At 43.2% G+C, this 24,577-nt stretch overlaps 1 protein-coding gene across 6 annotated transcripts in view; it reads right to left on the bottom strand.

Annotated features, from left to right (window-relative positions):
- Positions 1–203: 203 nt before the first annotated feature.
- The window catches only part of pik3cg (phosphatidylinositol-4,5-bisphosphate 3-kinase, catalytic subunit gamma), a 111,943-nt gene continuing 87,569 nt past the window's right edge, over positions 204–24,577 (bottom strand). For 4 of the 6 annotated variants that reach the window (XM_063030927.1, XM_063030930.1, XM_063030929.1 and 1 more), the window contains 5 exons: positions 18,671–18,761; positions 12,968–13,098; positions 9,948–10,059; positions 9,331–9,488; positions 2,367–3,353 (listed from right to left, as the gene is read on the bottom strand). In XM_063030927.1, the coding sequence (XP_062886997.1) occupies positions 3,072–3,353; positions 9,331–9,488; positions 9,948–10,059; positions 12,968–13,098; positions 18,671–18,761 (774 nt within the window). In that variant the 3' untranslated portion in view covers positions 2,367–3,071. Of the gene's footprint in view, positions 340–2,366; positions 3,354–9,330; positions 9,489–9,947; positions 10,060–12,967; positions 13,099–18,670; positions 18,762–24,577 lie in introns of those variants that run through there. The other 2 variants (XR_010015836.1, XR_010015837.1) reach the window with 2 other exon arrangements.

Below are 24,577 nucleotides of genomic sequence, written 5' to 3'. Positions count from 1 at the left end.
CAACACAGCCTCTCCAAGCACCATCCTCTGCCGAGTACTTCAACCCCGCCCAGGCCGCCGAGGACTCCGGGCCTTCTCCTCCGGAGATTCCGGACCACGCAGTATCAACAGCAGCAGCGAAGCGGGCTTTTCAGAAGTTTCTCCAGATGTTCCTCTGTGCTGTCACGTCCGTCTCCATCAAATTAGGATTGTGCACGGCACCCTACTTGACAAATAACAGACACGAGAGTGGCCGCTGTGAGCTGCGTCGCGCCGCCATCTTCCTGCTGCTGCTTGTGTGGAGAGGAGAGATTTGGGGGTTGAATATCGTGCTGCGTTTCTTATTGTTTTCATGGCTATCTGGAGAAGAAGAATTTCAGTGTTGTACACCTTGATAATAAATGAACCTTTGAATTGTATACAGCAAGTCTATTCAGAGCAATGCAATTTTGGTTCCTATAGAAAATGGATGTTCCTGATTTACAGAGAGTTCTTAGGAAGAGTGTCCTTCAGTAATCTAAGGACTGCCTATGTTAGAATTACAACACAATATAGACAACTATGTGGTGCATGGCAAAGTGGTTAAGGCATTGGACTAGCGATCTGAAGGTCGTGAGTTCAAGCCCCAGCCGAGGCAGCGTGTTGTATCCTTGAGCATAACCCCCGGCAAAATGTTGGGGGTTAACCTCGCGACAGACTGGTGTCCTATCCGGGGGGGAGTCTCGTACTCTCAGTGGCTTTACGCCACGGAAACTGGCATAAACCTGATGAGCCTAATGGGACAGACTTTAACTTAATAGACAACTAGCCCATCTAGTCCATTAACCTCTAGACCACTCATGCTCATTATACATGGCTGTTCTATTCTCTGTATAACAAGCTATTCAACCCATTCTTACAATCTGATATGTCTCTGCTTCAATCTCAGCCCCCCCCCCTTGCACTTTCTCCCTCCCTATCCTAAATCTCTTCTCTTCCTTAATTGCATTCCCTGTTCTGGACTCCCTCATCAGTCGGAACAAGGGTTCTGGACTCTGGTTAGATATGCTCCTGAAGGCTGAAACAAATGACCACCCACAGTCGGCCCATTCTCAATAGAACATGTGCGTTGGCCTTGCCAGAAACCTACAAATAAATGCAAAGATGACTTCTAAACTTCCATAAATGTTTATTAACTCTCAGTTAATGTTTCCTTTGTTTCAATTCCAGCATTTCTCTAATTGATACAAGAATTTAAAGAAGTTCAATAGTATAATCTTTATACTTTTTCAGTAGAAAATATTTTTTCTGACTGAACCCATTTATGGGTCGCTTAACATAATTCCAGAAATCCAACTGGAATTTATCATCACTTGATGCTATTTGGTGCTAGAATTTGAATGCTGACCCAGATAGACTGAAAAGGCAGGGTGTCGGGACCGGAGGTGAGGGTCAGGTCGATTCTACTCGCTCTTCCACGATGTTTGCTCCTCTCTCCGTGGTGCTGAGGCTGTAAACCTGCTCTGTCTGCTCCAAGTTTTGTTCTAAGCAAGTTTCTGCTCCAAGCAATTTGCCCCGCTATGTGATGAACTGAGGATGAGGCTATGGGCTTGCTCAGGCTTTTGGGTCAATTTTGTTCTGAATGCTGTTGCTCATTTTTATTGTTTGCACGCTTTGTGGTTTTATTTTCTTCTCTCTCTCTTCACATTGGGTGTTGTTTTTTTTAAATCGGGTTCTTTCAGGTTTCTTACTTTGTGGTTGCCTCTAAGCAGACGAATCTCAAAGTTGTATAATTTATACATACTCTCATAATAAATGTACTAAGAACTTTGAAAGTACCCTTCCTGATGCAGTTCTCCATTGAAGTAGTACAGGGATTTGGACTACGTTGTTTTTGAAACAAAAACCTTGCTTGCTAAGGTTCCCTGGAATTCTTAGGAGAATTAAATTTGTTTTTAATCCTCTGTGATTTTCCCCTGAGCCACTGGCTGCACTGTCCTAAGTATAAATTTTCAATGTCTAGAACTCCAGGATAATCCTAATATGTTGGTACTTCTACTGGAAATAAGTATAAACCCTGTTTAATTTTCAGAATTTTAGTTACCTCCTTGGCACCTATTTCCTCTTTTTCATGTTGTTGTTTATTTTACAAAGGGTTGCCATTTTAAACCAAATGGGTTGTGAAGGAAGTTTGGAGAAGGTTTCAGGGTGAAGCTAGTTAAAGAGGATTTACAAATGTTTAGTCTAGTTCAAACAGATTGATCTTCTAAACCTAGCTTCTGCATGCAGTGCAATTCCACTCAAGACTGTGCCAGAATCATTTGGACTCTGGTGTGTGAGTGGTTTCCTGGAGTGGAGTACAAAGACTGTAACAGAGCGCTGATGTGTTTTGCTGAAATAAGTGGGGGAGAGGGAAAGTGAGTGATGATGCTTTGTTGCTGCTTGCATGTGGGAGGGGGAGAGGGGGCTGGGGTTCTAACATGTTTACTGTCACCCATTCTTTGGGGTACTCTTCTATTTTTGTGGATGTTTGTGAAGAGTAACAATTGCAGGATGTATATTGCATACATTAAATATTAAAGTGAGCTATTGAACTATTGAAGTTGAAACACCAGGTACATTTTAGTTATAGTCACTGAGAGATACAGCGTGGAAATGGGATCTTTGGCTGATTGAATCTATGCTGATGATCAAGCACCCATTTGTACTAGTCCTACATTTTATCAGCTCCCCTCAGATTTTGCTATGCACCCACGCACAAGGGGCAATTAACCTACTCACCCATGTGTCCTTGTGCTATGGGAAGAAACCAGAGCACCCGGGGAAACCCTCACAAGCACAACAACCAAGTGCAAATTCCAGAAAGCACCAGAGGTCAGGATTGAAGCCAGGAAACTTGAGATGTGAGGCAGTATCTCCAGCAGCTTTGCCACTGTGGAATTGGTACCTGCCATGGGTTTGTTTTCATTAATGCTTATACAAGTTACATTTTGGTCAAACCTGAGCTGAGCATATAGACTGCAGTGGATCTGGTGGGACTCCAGTGAGGCAGCTGCTCACCTCTCAGTCTGAGGGCATATTCTGCTCCTCCTCCATTTTCCCAGTTTAAGAAATTATGCAGAGTGTTTCTCAACGCCCTGTTTGATCCCCAGCACGAGGTGCAGGAACCAGTTGAACTGCACTGTCCATCCTTTGTCCCGACAGATCTCAATCTGGTCCAAGAAGTGCTTCATAGCCTCTTCCTCATTCTTGCCCACAGTCAGCGTCTCTTGGATATACTCAATATCTTCTTTGCTGGTCAGCTGCGGCATCCCTGTCATCATCATCATGGAGAAGAGTATAATCAGAAGATTGGTGTGGTGGCGCAGTGCAAGGTAGGCCTTGACACAAATATCCTGTGCAAAGAAAGAAATAAGAAATCTTTTTTTTCCTGAATCCACATTAAAGAAGAAATAATTTGGCATAATTTGCATTGCCTGGGTCCACTTCGTGTATAGCACTTTGTCCCAACATGCTGAGTTCATTCAGGCAGATGCAGTATATGTCCCAATGTACCACAACAGACTTTGGATTGCAATGGTCTGTGCATTAGGCAAAGATCCAAATCCCAAAGCTTTAATTCTTTTTCCAATCTCAAAACGATTGATTAAGATTTGTCATGAATAGATATTTGTTAGGCTTGATGGTATTAATAGAGATGGATACCAGCTGATTGGCATGAACATGATGGGCTGAATGGCCAATTTCTATGCAATATGAAACTATGATCATCTTGTGCCTACTTTACTTCACCTTCAAGTACAGAAGGCGATGCCAGTACTGGATTTGGGCTCATACATTGAGTTTTCACATTGCTTTACATATATAGAAGAGACACAGCAATACATGTTCAACGAGTTCCTCCAGTAATATGTGTAAGGTAACACACAAAATGCTGGTGAACGCAGCAGGCCAGGCAGCATCTATAGGAAGAAGTACAGTCGACATTTCGGGCCGAGACCCTTCGTCAGGACTAACTGAAAGAAGAGCTAGTAAGAGATTTGAAAGTGGGAGGGGGGACATCTGAAATGACGGGAGAAGACAGGAGGAGGAGGGATGGAGCCAAGAGCTGGAAAGTTGATTGGCAAAAGGGATACAAGGCTGGAGAAGGGGAGGCCTAGGGAGAAAGAAACTTCCATTAATGCCCCTCCTCCCCTTCTTACCCCATCCCTTATTTATTTATTTATTCCTTTTTTTTCTCTCTCTCTGTCCCTCTCACAATAACTCCTTTCCTGCTCTCCATCTTCCTCTGGTCTCCCCTCCCCCTTTCTTTTTCTCTAGGCCTCCCATCCCATGACCCTCTCCCTTCTCCAGCCTCGTATCCCTTTTCCCAATCACCTGTCCAGCTCTTGGCTCCATCCCTCCCCCTCCTGTCTTCTCCTATCATTTCAGATCTCCCCCTCCCCCTCCCCCTCCCACTTTCAAATCTCTTACTAACTCTTCTTTCAGTTAGTCCTGACGAAGGGTCTCGGTCCGAAACGTCGACTGTACCTCTTCCTAGAGATGCTGCCTGGCCTGCTGCGTTCACCAGCGTTTTGTGTGTGTTGCTTGAATTTCCAGCATCTGCAGATTTCCTCGTGAATATGTGTAAAGTGCTGCTTTTTGGAAAGTAAATCAAGGTTGGACTTCCACAGTGAATGGTAGACTCGTCAGGAATGTTGTAGAACAGAGGGACCTTGGACTTCAGTTACACTGTTACACCTCGAACTGGCCATCAGAGGGAGGTAGAGATTCAAAGATTCAAAAAACTTTATTGTCATTCTAACCGTACATCAGCTCTGCAGGGCAGAATGAGACAGCGTTTCTCAGGGGCAGTGCAATCATAACATAACAAACGCAACACTAAATAATAAACATAACAATAAATAGTAAAACACAACAGCCACATGTCAGTTAAATCAGTTATAGGTGTCCAGTGCAAGTTAAAAGTGTCCAAAGCAGAGTCAGGTAGAGCAGTTATTTAGCAGTCTGACTGCCTGTGGGAGGAAGCTGTTTAGTAGCCTTGTGGTTTTAGTTTTGATGCTCCTGTAACGTTTGCCTGATGGCAGAAGAGCAAACAGTTCATGGAGAGGGTGTGAGGGGTCTTTAATGATGTACCATGTCTTCTGGAGGCATGGACTCTGAAAGAGGTCTTGGACAGAAGGTAGGGAGACCCCAATAACCTTCTCTGCTCCCCTACCCACCCTCTGCAAGGCTTTTTTGTCGACAGCACTGCAGCTGGAGTACCAGGTTGTGATGCAAAAGGTCAGCACACTCTCAACCACGCCTCTGTAGAATGTAGTTAAGATGTTAGTGGGGAGTGATGCTTGTTTAAGCTTCCTCAGAAAGTGCAATCTCTGCTGGGCCCGTTTCACAATCCCAGTGGTGTTCCTGGAGCAGGTGAGATTGTCCCAGATCTGCACCCCAAGGAACTTGATGTTTTCCGCTCTCTCCACTGTGGAGCCGCTGATGCTGAGGGGTGTGTGCTCAGGCTGAGACCGTCTGAAATCGACGCTCGTCTCCTTGGTTTTGGTGACATTAAGCATCAAGTTGTTATCCCTGCACCAGCTCTCTAGGTGTTTGACCTCCTCCCTGTACATTGTTTCATCATTTTTGCTGATGAGCCCCATCACTGTGGTATCATCTGCAAATGTAATGATCAGGTTCTCCTTGAATCTGGCTGCACAGTCATGTGTTAGCAGACTAAGGCTCCCTTCCTGATCTCCACCTATTAGGCTAATTATTAGTTCATTGTTATCACCTGTGCCTTGTTTGTAGCTCTATGTAAGCTCCTTGTCCCTTGTTTATTTGCTCATTCTTGGAATTATCTTCTGTAAGTGAAGAATTGTCTAAGTTTGTAGGAATCTCTAGTTTCTGAAATTATAGTTAATTTTTTTTGGATTTTGACTTTGAGAGTTTATTGGACCCTGTGCTAAGGAATGCAGTAAAACCTTGTTGGATTTTTTCCTCTAATTTTGCATGACTTTTCTCTGAAATTAGGTTCAGCACTATTCAGTGTGAGGGAAGTTAAAAATGAATAATTTACCTAGTCACACACACAAAATGCTGGAGAAACTTAGCAGGCCAGGCAGCATTTACAGAAAAAAGTACAGTTGACATTTCAGGCCAAGAGCCTTTGGCCTGTACCTTTTGCCATGAACGCTACCTGGCCTACTGAGTTCCTACAGCCTTTTGTGTGTGTTTCTTGGATTTCTAGCATCTGAAGATTTTCTCTTGTTTGTGATTATGTTATCTAGTCAGCTGTGACATACATGTTACACTGAAAGTGGAGAAATGGTAGACGGGCTTTTGGTATGTTAGCCTTCATTGGTCAGGGCATGGAGTATAGTAGTTGGAAGATAATACACTGGTATGGCTGCACTTAGAAGATTGTACTCAGTTTTGCTTGCTCTGCTATAGGAAAGAAACTGTTTAACTAAAAGAGTGCAGGAAAAATTCACAAGGATTTTGCCAGGACTCGGGACTGACTTGGACAGCCTAGGACATTTTTCTTGAAGTGTAGAAGACTGACAGATCATCTTATAGAGTTGTATAAAATCAGAGGTGATATAAAGAATATAAAAGGTTCTGAACTTAAAGAGGGGTAACTTTGAAGGTATGAGACGTGAATTAGCTAAGATAGACTGGCAAATGACACTTCAAGGATTGACAGTGGATATGCAATGGCAGGCATTTAAAGGTTGCATGGATGAACTACAACAATTGTTCATCCCAGTTTGGCAAAAGAATAAATCAAGGAAGGTAGTGCACCCGTGGCTGACAAGAGAAATTAGGGATAGTATCAATTCCAAAGAAGTAGCATACAAATTAGCCAGAGAAAGTGGCTCACCTGAGGACTGGGAGAAATTCAGAGTTCAGCAGAGGAGGACAAAGGGCTTAATTAGGAAGGGGAAAAAAGATTATGAGAGAAAACTGGCAGAGAACATAAAAACGGACTGTAAAAGCTTTTATAGATATGTAAAAAGGAAAAGACTGATAAAGACAAATGTAGGTCCCCTGCAAACAGAAACAGGTGAATTGATTATGGGGAGCAAGGACATGGCAGACCAATTGAATAATTACTTTGGTTCTGTCTTCACTAAGGAGGACATAAATAATCTTCCAGAAATAGTAAGGGACAGAGGGTCCAGTGAGATGGAGGAACTGAGCGAAATACATGTTAGTAGGGAAGTGGTGTTAGGTAAATTGAAGGGATTGAAGGCAGATAAATCCCCAGGGCCAGATGGTCTGCATCCCAGAGTGCTTAAGGAAGTGGCCCAAGAAATAGTGGATGCATTAGTGATAATTTTTCAAAACTCGTTAGATTCTGGACTAGTTCCTGAGGATTGGAGGGTGGCTAATCTAACCCCACTTTTTAAAAAAGGAGGGAGAGAGAAACCGGGGAATTATAGGCCGGTTAGCCTAACGTCGGTGGTGGGGAAACTGCTGGAGTCAGTTATCAAGGATGTGATAACAGCACATTTGGAAAGCGGTGAAATGATCGGACAAAGTCAGCATGGATTTGTGAAAGGAAAATCATGTCTGACGAATCTCATAGAATTTTTTGAGGATGTAACTAGTAGAGTGGATAGGGGAGAACCAGTGGATGTGGTATATTTGGATTTTCAAAAGGCTTTTGACAAGGTCCCACACAGGAGATTAGTGTGCAAACTTAAAGCACATGGTATTGGGGGTAAGGTATTGGTGTGGGTGGAGAATTGGTTAGCAGACAGGAAGCAAAGAGTGGGAATAAACGGGACCTTTTCAGAATGGCAGGCGGTGACTAGTGGGGTACCGCAAGGCTCAGTGCTGGGACCCCAGTTGTTTACAATATATATTAATGACTTGGATGAGGGAATTAAATGCAGCATCTCCAAGTTTGCGGATGACACAAAGCTGGGTGGCAGTGTTAGCAGTGAGGAGGATGCTAAGAGGATGCAGGGTGACTTGGATAGGTTGGGTGAGTGGGCAAACTCATGGCAGATGCAATTTAATGTGGATAAATGTGAAGTTATCCACTTTGGTGGCAAAAATAGGAAAACAGATTATTATCTGAATGGTGGCCGATTAGGAAAAGGGGAGGTGCAACGAGACCTGGGTGTCATTATACACCAGTCATTGAAAGTGGGCATGCAGGTACAGCAGGCGGTGAAAAAGGCGAATGGTATGCTGGCATTTATAGCGAGAGGATTCGAGTACAGGAGCAGGGAGGTACTACTGCAGTTGTACAAGGCCTTGGTGAGACCACACCTGGAGTATTGTGTGCAGTTTTGGTCCCCTAATCTGAGGAAAGACATCCTTGCCATAGAGGGAGTACAAAGAAGGTTCACCAGATTGATTCCTGGGATGGCAGGTCTTTCATATGAAGAAAGACTGGATGAACTGGGCTTGTACTCGTTGGAATTTAGAAGATTGAGGGGGGATCTGATTGAAACGTATAAGATCCTAAAGGGATTGGACAGGCTAGATGCGGGAAGATTGTTCCCGATGTTGGGGAGGTCTAGAACGAGGGGTCACAGTTTGAGGATAGAGGGGAAGCCTTTTAGGACCGAGGTTAGGAAAAACTTCTTCACACAGAGAGTGGTGAATCTGTGGAATTCTCTGCCACAGCAAACTGTTGAGGCCAGTTCATTAGCTATGTTTAAAAGGAAGTTAGATATGGCCCTTGTGGCTACAGGGGTCGGGGGTATGGAGGGAAGGCTGGGTTCTGAGTTGGATGATCAGCCATGATCATAATAAATGGCGGTGCAGGCTCGAAGGGCCGAATGGCCTACTCCTGCACCTATTTTCTATGTTTCTATGTTTCTAAATACTTTTTTTCTCTCAGGGTTGGAGAATCTAGAACTAAAGGGCATAGGTTTAAGGTAAAGGGAAAGACTTAATAGGAACTTGAGGGATAACTTTTTTAACAGAGGGTGTATGTGAAATAAGCTGCTAGAAGAAGTGGTTGAAGCAGGTGGAATAAGAAAATTTGAAACTCAGTTGGACATGTAGATGGATAGAAAAGGTTTAGAATGTTAAGGGCCAAACATTAGCAATTGGACTGGCATCTTGGTCACCATGCATGAGTTGGGCTGAAGGGCCTGTTTCCATACAGTACACACAAAAATAAAATATACTCTGGGGAGCTTACATAGATGAGGAAGAGGGACAATGATGGAATTCAAATATGAGAATTTTAAAATGAAGGTTGTTCAATTGGATACAAGTATAGAGCACTGCATAGAGGTAATTCTTTCTTCACATTTGGTGTAAGCTTAAAAAAAAGCTCTTTGACCAAGTACTTTGTTATCAGTAATAACTTGAGTTGCAGGTGTACCTATTGTCTAATAGCATCAACTTGGCTTTGCTCACCTGAAACTTCTGGAAATGTCCGCTTGTCTTCTTGCCAGATGTGCCCATCACGTAGAGAAAGTCGGGGGTCAGTACAAAAGGGACCCTCTCCTTATTGATCCCCAGGAAGCTTTTGTAGTTTCCAAGAATGTGACCAAAATCAATGTGGAAAAGATTTCCTGCGTGGAAGAAAATGGGAATGTCAGTTTGTGTGGTTCAACATGTGTTCATTCAACAACGGCTGCAGATGGTTTTGGGGTCTCTAGCTGTCAGGGGTTGAACAATCTAATGGCACAGACTTGTAAGTGAACGTCTACAGATGAGAGAACAGGTTTGTTTTTTCTGCAGTATTTAATGTGCTGCCTTTCATGGTGTGGAAGCAAATTTATTTGCAATTTTCTTGCAAAAGAACATTTACTCATATTATTGCAAACAAGTATGGGAAAGGGACAAATCTGATCAGTTTCGAAGAGTGTTAGGGTTGTGCTGAGTGGAATGGCTTCCTCCTGCTCTGTAAAATTAGCACCATTCTATAATTAACACTGTTCAAGCACAAACTGGAATCAGAACTTCCCAGGACTGTGTGACAATCCAAGATACCTGTATTTGAATCATTTAATTAGATATTGTACACTCACCCAACTCTGTAATCATAATGTTGTCATTGTGCCTGTCTCCGATACCCAGGATATAGGTGGCAACACAGTACCCAGCGCATGAATAAACAAACCTTTCCACAGCTGATTGGAACTGCAAGGCAATGAACAGATCATTCAGTTGGCCTTGGAGGGAATAGAGTTGCATCAAAGAATAAAAAAAACCAACACAATTCAGCCGAAAAAAATAGTGCCAGTCAGTATCCATTTCCCTCTAAAGATACGGCCAGACCTGCTGGGTTCCTCCATGAGCTTGCTTCTTACCACAGAAACATAGAAAGCCTACAGCACAATGCAGGCCCTTCAGTCCACAAAGCTGTGCCGAACATGTCCCTACCTTAGAACTACCTAGGCTTTACCCATAGCCCTCTATTTTTCTAAGCTCCATGTAGCCATCCAGGAGTCTCTTAAAAGACCCTATTGTTTCCACCTCCACCACCACTGCCGGCAGCCCATTCCACACACTCACCACTCTCTGCATAAAAAAAATCTTACCACTGACATCTCCTCTGTACCTACCATTGCTTAAGTATCTGTAATAAATCAAGCTACCAGACTGGAGAGTGTGCATTCAACCAGCAATGTCCTGGTAGAATGTACGTTTGTACAGTTACCCATTCAGCAGGGAACATGTTATTGAGTAATTTATCCCATTCAATGATATTTACTGTCATGTCAACATGAGAACATTAACAGTTAGCTGGCCCTAGGAGCTCAACACTGGTCATATCCAGTCTGATAGACCTGCAGCTACCACTTCAGTTGTGAATGTGCATTATAGGCCTTGCTTGTCCAGCGATAGCGAATGAATTTCATTCCCATTGCTATTTCTTACATTCTTCCAGGTATTTCTGAGTTACTTCTTCTCTACTTTGACATTCATCTGTACCTTCCTGTTACTTTGTTGGCATGATTTTAGCACAGTTAGGAGGAAATATCAGTGACTAACAGTGAAGAGTACGTCTTTTTAAGTGTTGTCATTGCTGTAATGAGTGTATAGGAGTGCGTGACAGTGGGATAGATATGCGATACACCAAAGGTGACGGGCTGGTTAACGTTAGTGAGAGATGTTGGAGACAGCAGGATGTTATAGAACACAGCACAGTACAGGCCCTTCGGCCCACAACGTTGTGCCGACCCTTAAACCCTGCCTCCCATATAACCCCCCACCTTAAATTCCTCCATATACCTGTGGAAGGAGAAACTAAAATTGGATGTATCACTATTACAGTAGAATCAGAATCAGGTTTAATATCATCGGCATATGTTGTGAAATGGTGTACAGGATCCTCTTCCAAACAAAGTTGCCATTGGGTGTATGTTCATGGTCTGTCGCCGTAGCCCATTCACTTCAAGGATCAATGTGTTGTGCGTTCACAGACGCTCTTCTACACATCACTGTTGTAATGTATGATTACTTTAGTTATTGTCACCATTCTGGCCACTCTCCTCTGACCTTTCTCATTAACAAGGTGATTTCACCCACAGAACTGCCACTCACACTTACTAGATTTTTGTTTTGTTTTGTTTTTCACACCATTCTCTGTAAACTCTAGAGACTTGTGTGTGAAAATTTCAGGAAATCATCAGTTTCTGAGATACTCAAGCCACCCATCTGGCACCAACAATCATTCCATGGTCAAAGTCACTTAGCTCACATTTCTTCCCCATTCTGATGTTTGGTCTGAACAACAACTGAATCTCTTGACCATGTCTGCATGCTTTTATGTACCGAGTTGCTGCCACATGATTGGCTGACTAGATATTTGTATTCATAAGCAGGTGTAGCTAATAAAGTGGAAACTGAGTGTATGATAAATTTGTGGGAGTGAAGTAGTAACGTTTTGTAGAATGTTGGCCAAATGAAATGAGTCCCACAATATGTTCTGAAAATTAACAAAAAAACACTGCAGAATCCTGAAATCTGAAGTAAAAACACAAGATTCTGGAAACACTCTGCAGGTCAGGCAGTATCTGTGGAGAATGAAAAAGAGTTAATGTCTCAGGTAAAATGTCTTCAGCAGAACAATTTATTATGTGGAGTTGTGGGTGTATCTGTGAACATTGGAATGCATTCTAATACAGTAAATGCTATTAAGTATTTAAGGGGTTGCTCTCACTCCACACATTAAACAAGAGTTTGCTTCATAGCCCCAGGACCCCTATTGTTTTGCATAAATTAACTGTGGTCTTAAGGCCAACTCCAATAATTTGGGAATTTTGAACTAAATCCTTTGGCTTGGCCATTACAGTGATCCCCTGCACTGAGGGAATTTTGGTGATGGAAATTTGTTTTTACAGAATTCACAAATCATTAGCAAAAATTGCAAGCAGATACAGAGGAGATGTCAGGGCTAAGTTTTTTTTACGCAGAGAGTGGTGAGTGCGTGGAATGGGCTGCCGGCGGCAGTGGTGGAGGCGGAAACGATAGGGTCTTTTAAGAGATTCCTGGGTAGGTACGTGGAGCTTAGAAAAATAAGAGGGCTGTGGGTAACCCTAGGTAATTTCTAAAGTAAGTACATGTTCAGCACAGCTTTGTGGGCTGAAGGGCCTGTATTGTGTTGTAGGTTTTCTATGGTTCTATGTTTTAAAAATATTTGAGACATGATAAAAATTCACTCTTATTGAATTTGTGTGAGAAAACCATAACTAAATAAACAAAGTGCAAAAGAAATACAAATTTTAACACATCTTGTCAAGGGTTTCTTTCACAGAAAATTGTGGCAATGGACATTTTAACAGGAATGTAACCTCCCACAATGTGGGGTGTACTATCTAGTACAGGGCATAATATTGCTCAGTAGTTGCGAGCTGACAAAAGTCTAAGTTAAAAATAATTACTTTTCAACATCCTATTGAAATAGGATGTCCTGTATCTGTGAGCTGGTCAATAGCCATGAACAGATTGTGAAACGTTGACCTGGTCTAAGATTACTGAACTTATCTGTACTTGCTGCGTTATGCTTACACTCCCTTCAGCCTCTAGCAGTTAGTCTATTTACCTTGTCCTCAATCGGACATTTTTCTTTCAGCCAATGGTTCAGCACTTCATCCTTGAACGCGCCTGTGTTACCCACTGTACTCTGCTGGATCTTGGCAATAGTTGTGGCGTCTTTTACAACCTGAATCATTCCTGTGGGGATGCAACACGATTTTCAGGTCAGTGGCCGTGCACAGAACTAAAGGCTAAAAAGCTGTTTCATTAGTGTCCTGGGCATTCACAATATTACAATAGGTTAACCATTGAGTGTGGACAATATACTCACTCTCTCAATGTCAGTCTACAGTACTTTCAAAACTGAAAGGCTGGTATCTAGTTCCCCAGTGCAGCCTTCTTTGGTTGTTTTCAGATCATTGTGAATACTGGGAATATTAAATATTCTATTGGCTGGTCACACTTGCCAATTCCTGTCTTTCTCAGACTGTAGATTCATACTCGCATTCAGATCTATTACACGTACAATGGAATATACAGTGAAATGTGTCATTTGCATTTCCAACCGATACTCCCAAAAATGTGCCGGGGAAAGCCTGCAAGTATCACCACATAATGTAACATTGTTAAGCTGAAGCACATAAGCAACAGCAACAACAAAACAAGTCAACAACAGCACTTTCACACACAGCCAGGCTTCCTACCCCAGGACAGGCCACCTCTAGCCCTCTCACAGACATCGGGCCTCCAAGTTTGGGCTTTGTGCTAGGATTCGCCAATCGCACATTTGACCTTTGAGCCTAACCTTCCCAACTTGCACAGAACTCACACCCCAGTGACCCAGCACCTCGTCACTCCTTCGGGCCTCTATCTCTGAACTCACTGGCTTGGGGCTTACCGTGCTCTGGACTTTAATACTTCATCTTTGGCCTCTATCTGGATATTGACCTCAGAACTCACCAACCATGGGTTTGAACTTTGGGCCTCGACTTCCAGACCCTCACGGATCTCAGACCCTGACAACCGGGGAGGGGATACCGGCCCGTACCTGTGTTTCACTGCCTCAGACCTGCAGTCCTGGGGATTCTTAGCACATGTTGACCTGGCCTCTGGGGTCACCAACATTCGACTGCAGAACACTGAGACCAGGATTTGAACTCCTGTCCAGACACACTATTTACTGCCCCGACCTCTAATTTCCCTTCATCACTCTCCCTAAACTCAAATTCTGATCCCTAATTCCTCCACTGTCCCCTAAACCACCCCATGAACCTAAAAGGTCTGAGTCAGTGCACTGGCAGACATCACAGCTTGGCACTATCTTTCATTCTGTCCAGGATTAATACCATTCAGCCCATTGGCTCTAGCCAACTCCCAGTGGAGCTATCCCACCTCCGCAGAGATCGATAAGAGCACCAAATTTCTTGGTGTTCACCTGGCTGAGAATCTCACCTGGTCCCTCAACACCAGCTCCATAGCAAAGAAAGCCCAGCAGCGTTTCTACTTTCTGCGAAGGCTGAGGAAAGTCTATCTCCCCCCCCGCCCCCCCCCCCCGTCACCACATTCTACAGAGGTTGTATTGAGAGAATCCTGAGCAGCTGCATCACGGCCTGGTTTGGAAATTGCACCGTCTCGGATCGCAAGACCCTGCAGCGGATAGTGAGGTCAGCTGAGAAGATCATCGGGCTTTCTCTTCCCACCATTACAGACATTTACACCACACGCTGCATCCGTAAAGCAAACAGCATTGTGAAGGACCCCACGCACCCCTCATACAAACTCTTCTCCCTCCTGCCATCTGGCAAAAGGCACCGAAGTATTCGGGCTCTCACGACCAGACTATGTAACAGTTTCTTCCCCAAAGCCATCAGACTCCTCAATACCCAGAGCCTGGACTGACACCAACCTACTGCCCTCGACTGTGCTTATTGTCTTGTTTATTATTTATTATAATGCCTGCACTGTTTTGTGCACTTTATGCAGTCCTGGGTAGGTCTGTAGTTTAGTGTAGTTTTTGTGTTGTTTTTACGTAGTTCAGTGTAGTTTTTGTATTGTTCATGTAGCACCATGGTCCTGAAAAACATTGTCTTGTTTTTACTGTGTACTGTACCAGCAGTTATGGGTGAAATGACAATAAAAAGGGACTTGGCTTGACTCTTACTTCCATGGAGTCATAGTCAGAAGCATGGAAACAGGTCCTTCAGCCAACTGGTCCACGTCAACAAAGATGTTCATCCAAGCTAGTGCCATTTGCTAGTGTTTGGCCTGTAGCCCCCTAAACATTTCCTATTCACATACTGTACAACCACCTTTTAAAAGTTGTTCTTGAACTTGCCTCACAGACTTCCTCTGGTTCATTACACATAGATATTACCCGTTGTGGAAAAAATGTTGCCCCTCAGTTTCTGAATAACTCTCTCTCCTCTCACCATATATGTATACCCTCCAGCAACATACACAAAATGCTGGAGGAACTCAGCAGGCCAGGCAGCATCCAGGAAAAGAGTACAGTTGACATTTCGGGCTGAAACCCTTTGGCAGGAGTTCCTTTAGCATTTTATGTGCGTTGCTCGGATTTCCAGCATCTGCAGATTTTCTCGTTTGTAATTGTTATACCTCTAGCTCTTGATTCCCAGTCCTGGGAAAAAGACTGTGCACATTTACCCTATCTATGACCCTCATGATCTCCTCAGTCTCACATGCTCCTATGCTCCAGGGAAGAGAGTTCTAGTCTGTCTCCTTCTCCTTACAGCTCTGACCCTCAAAACCTGGCAGAATCATCATGATTTTTTTGCATTCTTTCCTGTTTCATATCTGGTGGTGGGGTGGAGATACATTTCTACCAAAGGAGGTGTAAGGTGCTCCTTCCCTCTGCTAGCCTGCAGGTCACCTTGGGCATGGTGTAGCACCTGCTTAGCCTCCCCAATCACGGTCACTTGAAGCCATAGGTGCAGGTGGTGGGTGGTCTTATCAGCAGCTGGTGCGTATCTCAAGTCCTGGTTGAGGGACCACTGATGCCAGGCAGGCAATCTCTGAAGAGTATTGATAATGGCTGAGCCACCCGTATTGTAAAGACAACGCCCAGAAGGCGGCAATAGCAAACCATTGTGTGGAAAAGTTTTGCCAAGAACTTTCATGGTCATAGGAAGACCATGATCACCTACGTCATACGACATGGCACATAACTAACGAATCTGTTCCATAACATCTTTCCTACAGCAGGACGAGCAAAACTGAACACGTTACTCTAAGTGCAGCTTCACTACCATCTTGTACAACTGCACGATGACCTCTCAACATTTATACTCGGTGCCCAGACCGATGGTGGCTCTGTGGTTATTCTCTCTCATTTGCCCATCACTTCCCTTCAAATTCCTTTCCCAGTTACTCACACTATGGGTTGACTTACAATAGCCAAATAGCTTGCCTGCAGGTCAGTGGGAGGTGAAAAGAACACAGAATCCAACACCACTGCTCTGATGTTTTCTGTCAGTCACCTTATGCACAGACACTCCTCTATCTAGCGTCATCTTCTGTACATATAATCAATTTATGAATCTAACCTATCTTGTGCATTTTTTTTTATTGTTGTATTTTTTTCATCTTAGCCTGTTTTTTTTAATAGGCTGCATTGGATCTGGAGTAACAATTATTTTGTTCTCCTTTCCACTTGTACTGGAAATGATATTGAACCATCCTGAATCTTGACGTGGTGTCCAAGCTGAACTCAAAGCTGCCCCTCTCTGTACTTGCTCAGCAGAAGACAAACTGTGCTGTGTTTGGCTGCAGACTGCTGCAACATTCATGGTCTCAGGGTCTTGGACTGTACTTTTTTGTCTGACTGACCAATATATGTGCCTTGTGCTGTGTGTGATTGTTGGTAGTGTTTTTCACCTCGGTCCCTGAGTTACACTGTTTCGTTTGGCTGTATTCATGTAAGGTTGAATAATAATTAAACTTATCTTGAGAACCCATGCAGCCACAGGAAGAAGGTGTGGATTCTGTACAGAGACCATTAAGCTCGGAGCAGAGTCAACGAGTGAACCACAGTTAATATTGACTCAATATGACTATGACCCTTGTTCTGAGAGGTAGCAGGCCAGGAACTGTGCCACTCACCAGACTGCACTGTTCAATCAGACCTGTACTGATCAACTGACTAGAGTGTTCACTGAGCTCCTTAACCTCTCGCTTCAGCAGTCTGACGTACCCACTCACTTCAAGCAGGCGTCAATTATACCGGTGCCTAAGAAGAATGTGGTAACCTGCCTCACTGTCTATCGTCCACTGTGATGAAGTACTTTGAGAGATTGGTGATGAAACTCTGCCTGGGAAGTGACTTGGATCCACTCCTATTTGCCTACCGTCACAACAGGTCAACAGCAGATGTCATTTCATTTGCTGCGCACTTAACCCTGAAACAGCTGGACAGCGAACATCAGGATGTTCTTCATTGACTACAATACTATCATCCCCTCAAAACTAATCAATAAGCTTCAAGATCTTTGCCTCTATACTTCCTTGTGCAATTGGATTCTCAATTTCCTCACACGTAGACCCCAGTCAGCTCGGATTGGCAAATACATCTCCTCCACAATCTCTGTCAGCACAGGTGCATCACAATGCTGGGTGCCTAGCCCCTGCTCTACTCACTTGACACCTATGACTGTGAAGCTAAGCACAGCTTCAATACCATATTCAAGTTTGCTGACATCTCCACTGTCATAGGTCGAATCAAAAGTGGCGACAAATCAGCATATAGGAGGGAGATTGAAAATCTGGCTGAGCTGTGCCACAACAACAACCTGGCGATCAGTGTCAGCATGACCAAGGAATTGTCAACTTCAGCAGGAGGAAACCAGAGGTCCTCATCGGGGGATCAGAGGTAGAGAAGGGCAGCACTTTGAATTTCTCGGTGTTGTCATTTAAGAGGACCAGTCCTGGGTCCAGCGTGTACGTGCCACATACTGTAAATGCCATTTTGAAGAATGTACACCAGCACCTTGACCCTCTTAGAAATTTGTGAAGATTCAGCATGACATCTAAAACTTTGATAAATTCCTATAGCTGTGCAGCGGAGAGTATATTGACCGGTTGTATCACGGCCTGGTATGGAAACATCAATGCCCTTGAATGAAATATCCTACAAAAAGTAGTGGATATGGTCCAGTCCATCATGGGTAAAGCCCTCCCGACCATTGAGCACATCTACGTGGAGCGTTTTAGCAGGAAAACAGGATCCATCATCAAGGGCGGGGGTGGGAGGTGGTACCACTATTCAGGCCACGCTCTCTTCTCACTGCTGGCATCAGGAAGAAGGAACAGGAGCCTCAGAATCCACACCACTAGGTTCAGGAAGAGTTATTAACCTTCAACCAGGGTCTAGAACCAGAGGAGATAACTTTTCGCAACTTCACACTGAACTGTTCCACAACTTATGAACTCACCTTCAAGGACTCTTCACCTCATGTTCTCTAATTTTTGCTTGTTTCTTTACTATTATTATTTCTTTTTTCTTTTGTATTTGCAGTTTGTTGTCTTTTGAACATGGACTGTATGTCTGTCCTTTTAGGGACAGTCTTTCATCAACTCTATGGTGTTTCTTGTATTTACTGTGAATGGCTGCAAGGAAATGAATCTCAGGGTTGTATATGGTAACAGATATGTACTTCAATAATAGGTTTACTTTGAACCTTGATTTGTCAACCCTTGCCCTGTCTCAAATGACAGAAGACACACCAGCAAGTAACCATTGTGATTGGATTTTTACCGATCTTGTTTCCAGTTGCAATACAGCCATATGGCAAAAGACAAAGATCCAAGGATTCGGTTTCCCAGATAGAGTCCATGATTAGAAGGATCTGTAGGCAAACAATGATACCATTATGAAATATAAGTGTCTCTAAACTACATTCTACACCATTGTTATCAACTCTTCTGTATCTTCCTGCAGTACTAGGTTGTCCATCACAGTAATGTGCAGGCAAGATGCCTTTTCCCATTTATTTAAAGAAATAATTTAGAATTCTCAAGAAGGTTAACATTGCATTAAAGGACAAAAACTCCATGGGAAAGTTGTCAAGCTGTGGGTGGACCATAAACGTATAAGGCATCAGAGCAGTTAGGCCATTCAGCCCATTAAGTCTGCTCTGCTCTATAACTTTGATGGCCTGACTAATCAAGAACCTATCAACCTGCATTTAAAATATTTCTAATGACTTGGCCTCCGCTGATGTCTGTAGCAATGAATTCTACAGATTCACTATCTTTGATTACAGAAATTCCTCCTCATCTCTACTAAAGTGACATCCATGTACTCTGAGGCTGTGCCCTCTGGTCCTAGACTCACCCACTACAGGAAATATCCTTTCCGCATCCATGCCATCTATGCCTTTCAAATTTTAACTAGGTTTCAATGAGATTCCCCCTCATTCTTCTAAACTCTAGTGACTACAGGCCAGAGCTATCAATCATTCCTCATGCAATAAGTCTTTCACTCCCAGAATCATTCCCATGAACCTCCACTGGATCCTCTTCAATGCCAGCACACTTTTTATAGATAAGGGGCTCAAAATGTTCACTATACTCCAGGTGAGGTCTTCCCTATGCCTTATAAAGCCTCAGCATTAACTCCTTGCACGGCTTCTTGAAATGAACCATAGAACATTACAGCACAGAAACAGGCCCTTTGGCCCTTCTTGGCTGTGCCAAACCGTTTTTCTGCCTAGTACAACTGACCTGCACCTGGACCATATCCCTCCATACACCTCTCATCCATGTACCTGTCCAAGTTTTACTTAAATGTTAAAAGTGAGCCCACATTTACCACTTCATCTGGCAGCTCATTCCACACTCCCACCACTCTCTGTGTGAAGAAGCCCCCCCCCCAATGTTCCCTTTAAACTTTTCCCCCCTCACCCTTAACCCATGTCCTCTGGTTTTTTTTTCTCCCCTTGCCTCAGTGGAAAAAGCCTGCTTGCATTCACTCTATCTATACCCATCATAATTTCATACACCTCTATCAAATCTCCCCTCATTCTTCTACGCTCCAGGGAATAAAGTCCTAACCTATTCAACCTTTCTCTGTAACTCACTTTCTCAAGTCCCGGCAACATCCTTGTAAACCTTTTCTGCACTCTTTCAACCTTATTTATATCCTTCCTGTAATTTGGTGACCAAAACTGAACACAATACTCCAAATTCAGCCTCACCAATGCCTTATACAACCTCACCATAACATTCCAACTCTTATACTGAATACTTTGATTTATAAAGGCTAATGTACCAAAAGCTCTCTTTACGACCCTATCTACCTGTGACGCCACTTTTAGGGAATTTTGTATCTGTATTCCCAGATCCCTCTGTTCTACTGCACTCCTCAGTGCCCTACCATTAACCCTGTATGTTCTACGTTGGTTTGTCCTTCCAACGTGCAACACCTCACACTTGTCTGTATTAAACTCCATCTGCCATTTTTCAGCCCATTTTTCCAGCTGGTCCAAATTCCTCTGCAGGCTCTGAAAACCTTCCTCACTGTCCACTACACCTCCAATCTTTGTATCATCAGCAAATTTGCTGATCCTATTTACCACATTATCATCCAGATCATTGATATAGATGACAAATAACAATGGACCCAGCACTGATCCCTGTGGCACACAACTAGTCTCAGGCCTCCACACTGAGAAGCAATCCTCCACTACCACTCTCTGGCTTCTTCCATTGAGCCAATGTCTAATCCAATTTACCACCTCTCCATGTATACCTAGCGACTGAATCTTCCTAACTAATCTCCCATGTGGGACCTTGTCAAAGGCCTTACTGAAGTCCATGTAGACAACATCCACTGCCTTCCCTTCATCCACTTTCCTGGTAACCTCCTCGAAAAACTCTAATAGATGTTTAAGCATGACCTACCACGCACAAAGCCATGTTGACTCTCCCTAATAAGTTCCTGTCTATCCAAATACTTGTAGATCCTATCTCTTAGTACTCCTTCCAATAATTTACCTACTACCGACGTCAAATTTACCGGCCTATAATTTCCCGGATTACTTTTAGAGCCTTTTTTAAACAACGGAACAACATGAGCCACTCTCCAATCCTCCGGCACCTCACCTGTAGATACTGACATTTTAAATATATCTGCCAGGGCCCCTGCAATTTCAACACTTGTCTCCTTCAATGTCCAAGGGAATACCCTGTCAGGTCCTGGGGATTTATCCACTTTAATTTGCCTCAAGATAGCAAGCACCTCCTCCTCTTCAATCTGTATGGGTTCCATGACCTCACTACTTGTTGCCTTATTTCCATAGACTCCATGCCAGTTTCCTTAGTAAATACAGAGGCAAAAAACCTATTTAAGATCTCCCCATTTCTTTTGGTTCCATACATAGCCGACCACTCTGATCTTCAAGAGGACCAATTTTATCCCTTACTATCCTTTTGCTGTTAATATACCTGCAGAAGCTCTTTGGATTATCCTTCACCTTGACTGCCAAAGCAATTTCATGTCTTCTTTTAGCCCTCCTGATTTCTTTCTTAAGTATTTTTGCACTTTTTATATTCCTCAAGCACCTTATTTGCTCCCTGTTTCCTATACATGTCATACATCTCTCCCTTCTTCTTTATCAGAGTTCCAATATCCCTTGAGAACCAAGGTTCCTTATTCTTATTCACTTTGCCTTTAATCCTGACAGGAACATACAAACTCTGCACTCTCAAAATTTCTCCTTTGAAGGCCTCCCACTTACCAATCACATCCTTGCCAGAGAACAACCTGTCCCAATCCACGCTTTTTAGATTCTTTCTCATTTCTTCAGATTTGGCCTTTTTCCAGTTTAGAACCTCAACCTGAGGACCAGATCTATCTTTATCCATGATCAAGTTGAAACTAATCGTGCTATGATCACTGGAACCAAAGTGTTCCACTACACATACTTCCGTCACCTGTCCTAGCTCGTTTCCTAATAGGAGATCCAATATTGCATCCTCTGTAGTTGGTACCTTTATATATTGATTTAGAAAACTTTCCTGAACACATTTTACAAACTCTAACCTATCTAGACCTTCAACATGAATGCTAATATTACATTTTCCTTCCTTACCACCAACTCAACCTGCAAGTTGATCTTTGGGAATCCTGCACGACGACTCCCAAGTCCCTTTGCAACTCTTATGTTTGAATTTTCTTTCTATTTAGAACATAGTCTACCCCTTTATTCCTTCTACCAAACTGCATGATCATGCACTTTCCTACCGTATATTCCATCTGCCAATTCTTTACCCTTTCTCCTAATCGAAGTCCTTCTGTAGCCTCCCTGCTTCCTCAACAGTACCTGGCCCTCCACCTTTCTTCATAACATCTGCAAACTTGGCCACAAAGCCATCAATTTCATCATCCAAATCATTTATATATAATGTGAAAAAAGTGGTCACAACACCAACCTTGTGGAATAGCACTAGTCACCACAGCCAATCAGAAAAGGCCCCTATATTCCAAATCTTTGCCTCCTGCCAGTCAACCAATCCTCAACCATGCTAGTATCTTTCCTGTAACACTACGGACTCTTGACACTTTAAGCTTCATGTGTGGCACCTTGTCAAAGGCTTTCTGGATATCTAAGTAAACAACATCCACTGACACTCCTTTGTCTACCCTACTTGTTATTTACTCAAAGAATTCCAATAGATTCGTGAGGCGAGATTTCCTCTTCAGAGAACTATGCTGACTTTGGTCTAAATAGACCAAATACTCTGAAACCACATTCTTAATAATAGACTCCAAAATCCTCCCAACCACTGAAGTCAGGCTAACTGGCCTATAATTTCCTTTCTTCTGCCTCCCACCCTTCTTAAGGAGTGGAGTGACATGTGCAATTTTCTATTCTTCCAGAACCATTCCAGAATCTAGTGATTCTTGAAAGGTTATTACTAATGCCTCCATAATCTCTTCAGCTACCTCCTTCAGAACCCTGGGGTCTAGTCCATCTGGTCCAGGTGACTATTCTACTGTCAGAACTTTCAGTTTCTCAAGCATGTTCTCCCGAGTAATTGCAATTGCACTCACTTCTGCCCTGACATTCTCAAATTTCTGGCATACTAGTGTCTTCCACAATGAAGACTGTTATAAAATACTTACTAAATTTGTCTGTCATTTCTTAGTCCCCTATGTCTACCTCTCTAGTGTCATTTTCCAGTGGTCCCATATCCAACCGCCTTTCTTTTACTCTTTATAATATCTGAAAAAAACTTTTGCTATCTTATTTTATATTACTGGAGTGCTTGGCTTCATATTTCATCTTTATGGCTTTATAGTTGCATTCTGTTGGTCTTTAAAAGTTTACCAATCCTCTAGCTTTCCACCAATTTTTTCAATATTATATGTCCTCTCTTTTGCTTTTATGCTACCTTTGACTTCCCGTACTCCTTTTAGAATACTTCTTCATCTTTGGGATGTATCTACCCTGCGCCTTCCAAATTTCTCCCAGAAATTCCAACCACTCTTGCTGTGCCGTCATCCCTTCCAATCAGCTTTGGCCAGCCCCTCTCATATGGCTCTGTAATTCCCTTTGCTCCACTAATATTACAGAAACAGGAGAATAATTACCTCAAACTTCAGTTGTTGCCAAAAGGGATAGTTAGCCTGAATTATAGAAGGGTTTTGGAAACTGGCAAAGAATAATCAAGACATTTTCAGGTCATATTAACGGTAATCATTAAAAAAAAATAAAAACATTGTGAACAATCATAATGTCAGTCAGCATCTGTGGAAAGAGAAACAGTGAGCATTTCAGGTCGGGATCCTTCATTAGAATTATTTCGTTCACTGCTGGAATGAGGAGGTGCCTTTGAAGAAGAAATTGGGTAGAATCACACAGAGAGTGGTGGGTGCGTGGAACGCACTGCCGGCAACAGTGGAGAAAATAGGGTCTTTTGAGAGACTCTTTGATAGTTACAGGGAGCTTAGAAAAATAGAGGGCTGTGCAGTAGGGTCATAGTAAGTAAAGAAATCCGTTAGTCTTGCGAGACCATGGATCTGCACCTGGAAAGTCTTCACTCTCCAGGGTGCAGGCCTGGGCAAGGTTGTATGGAAGACCAGCAGTTGCCCATGCTGCAAGTCTCCCCTCTCCACGACACCAATGTTGTCTAAGGGAAGGGCATTAGGACCCAGTGTCCTAGCTTGGCACCAGTGTCGTTGCAGAGCAATGTGTGATTAAGTGCCTTGCTCAAGGACACAACGCGTTCCCTCAGCTGGGGCTCAAACTCACGACCTTCAGGTAGCTAGTCCAATGCCTTAACCACTTGGCCACATGCCCACACAGTAGGGTAGATCTAGATATTTTCTAGAGTAGGTTACATGGTTGGCACAACATGGTGGACCGAAGGGCCTGTAATGTGCTGTAGATTTCTATGTTCCAGAATCAGCCCGCATGCTCTGAGTATAGATAAATGAAAGGTAATCTCATATAAAATTCTGAGAGAGCTTGAATTGACAGGTGCTCGAGTGTATGTACATCTGATTCCCAAGTCAGAAACTCCTCCAGTAACTTACCTACCATTAGATTCACTGGTCTATAATTCCCAAGCTCTTATTTGGAGCCTTTTTTAAATAAAGGTGCAACATCAGCCACCCTCCACTACCCTGGCACCTCACCCGTCGATAGCGATGGATGCA

Source organism: Mobula hypostoma, chromosome 22, assembly GCF_963921235.1.
Source record: "Mobula hypostoma chromosome 22, sMobHyp1.1, whole genome shotgun sequence".
Classification (NCBI taxonomy): domain Eukaryota; kingdom Metazoa; phylum Chordata; class Chondrichthyes; order Myliobatiformes; family Myliobatidae; genus Mobula; species Mobula hypostoma.
The sequence above is the reverse complement of the archived record's forward strand: the minus strand, read 5'-3'. Positions and strand labels throughout refer to the sequence as shown.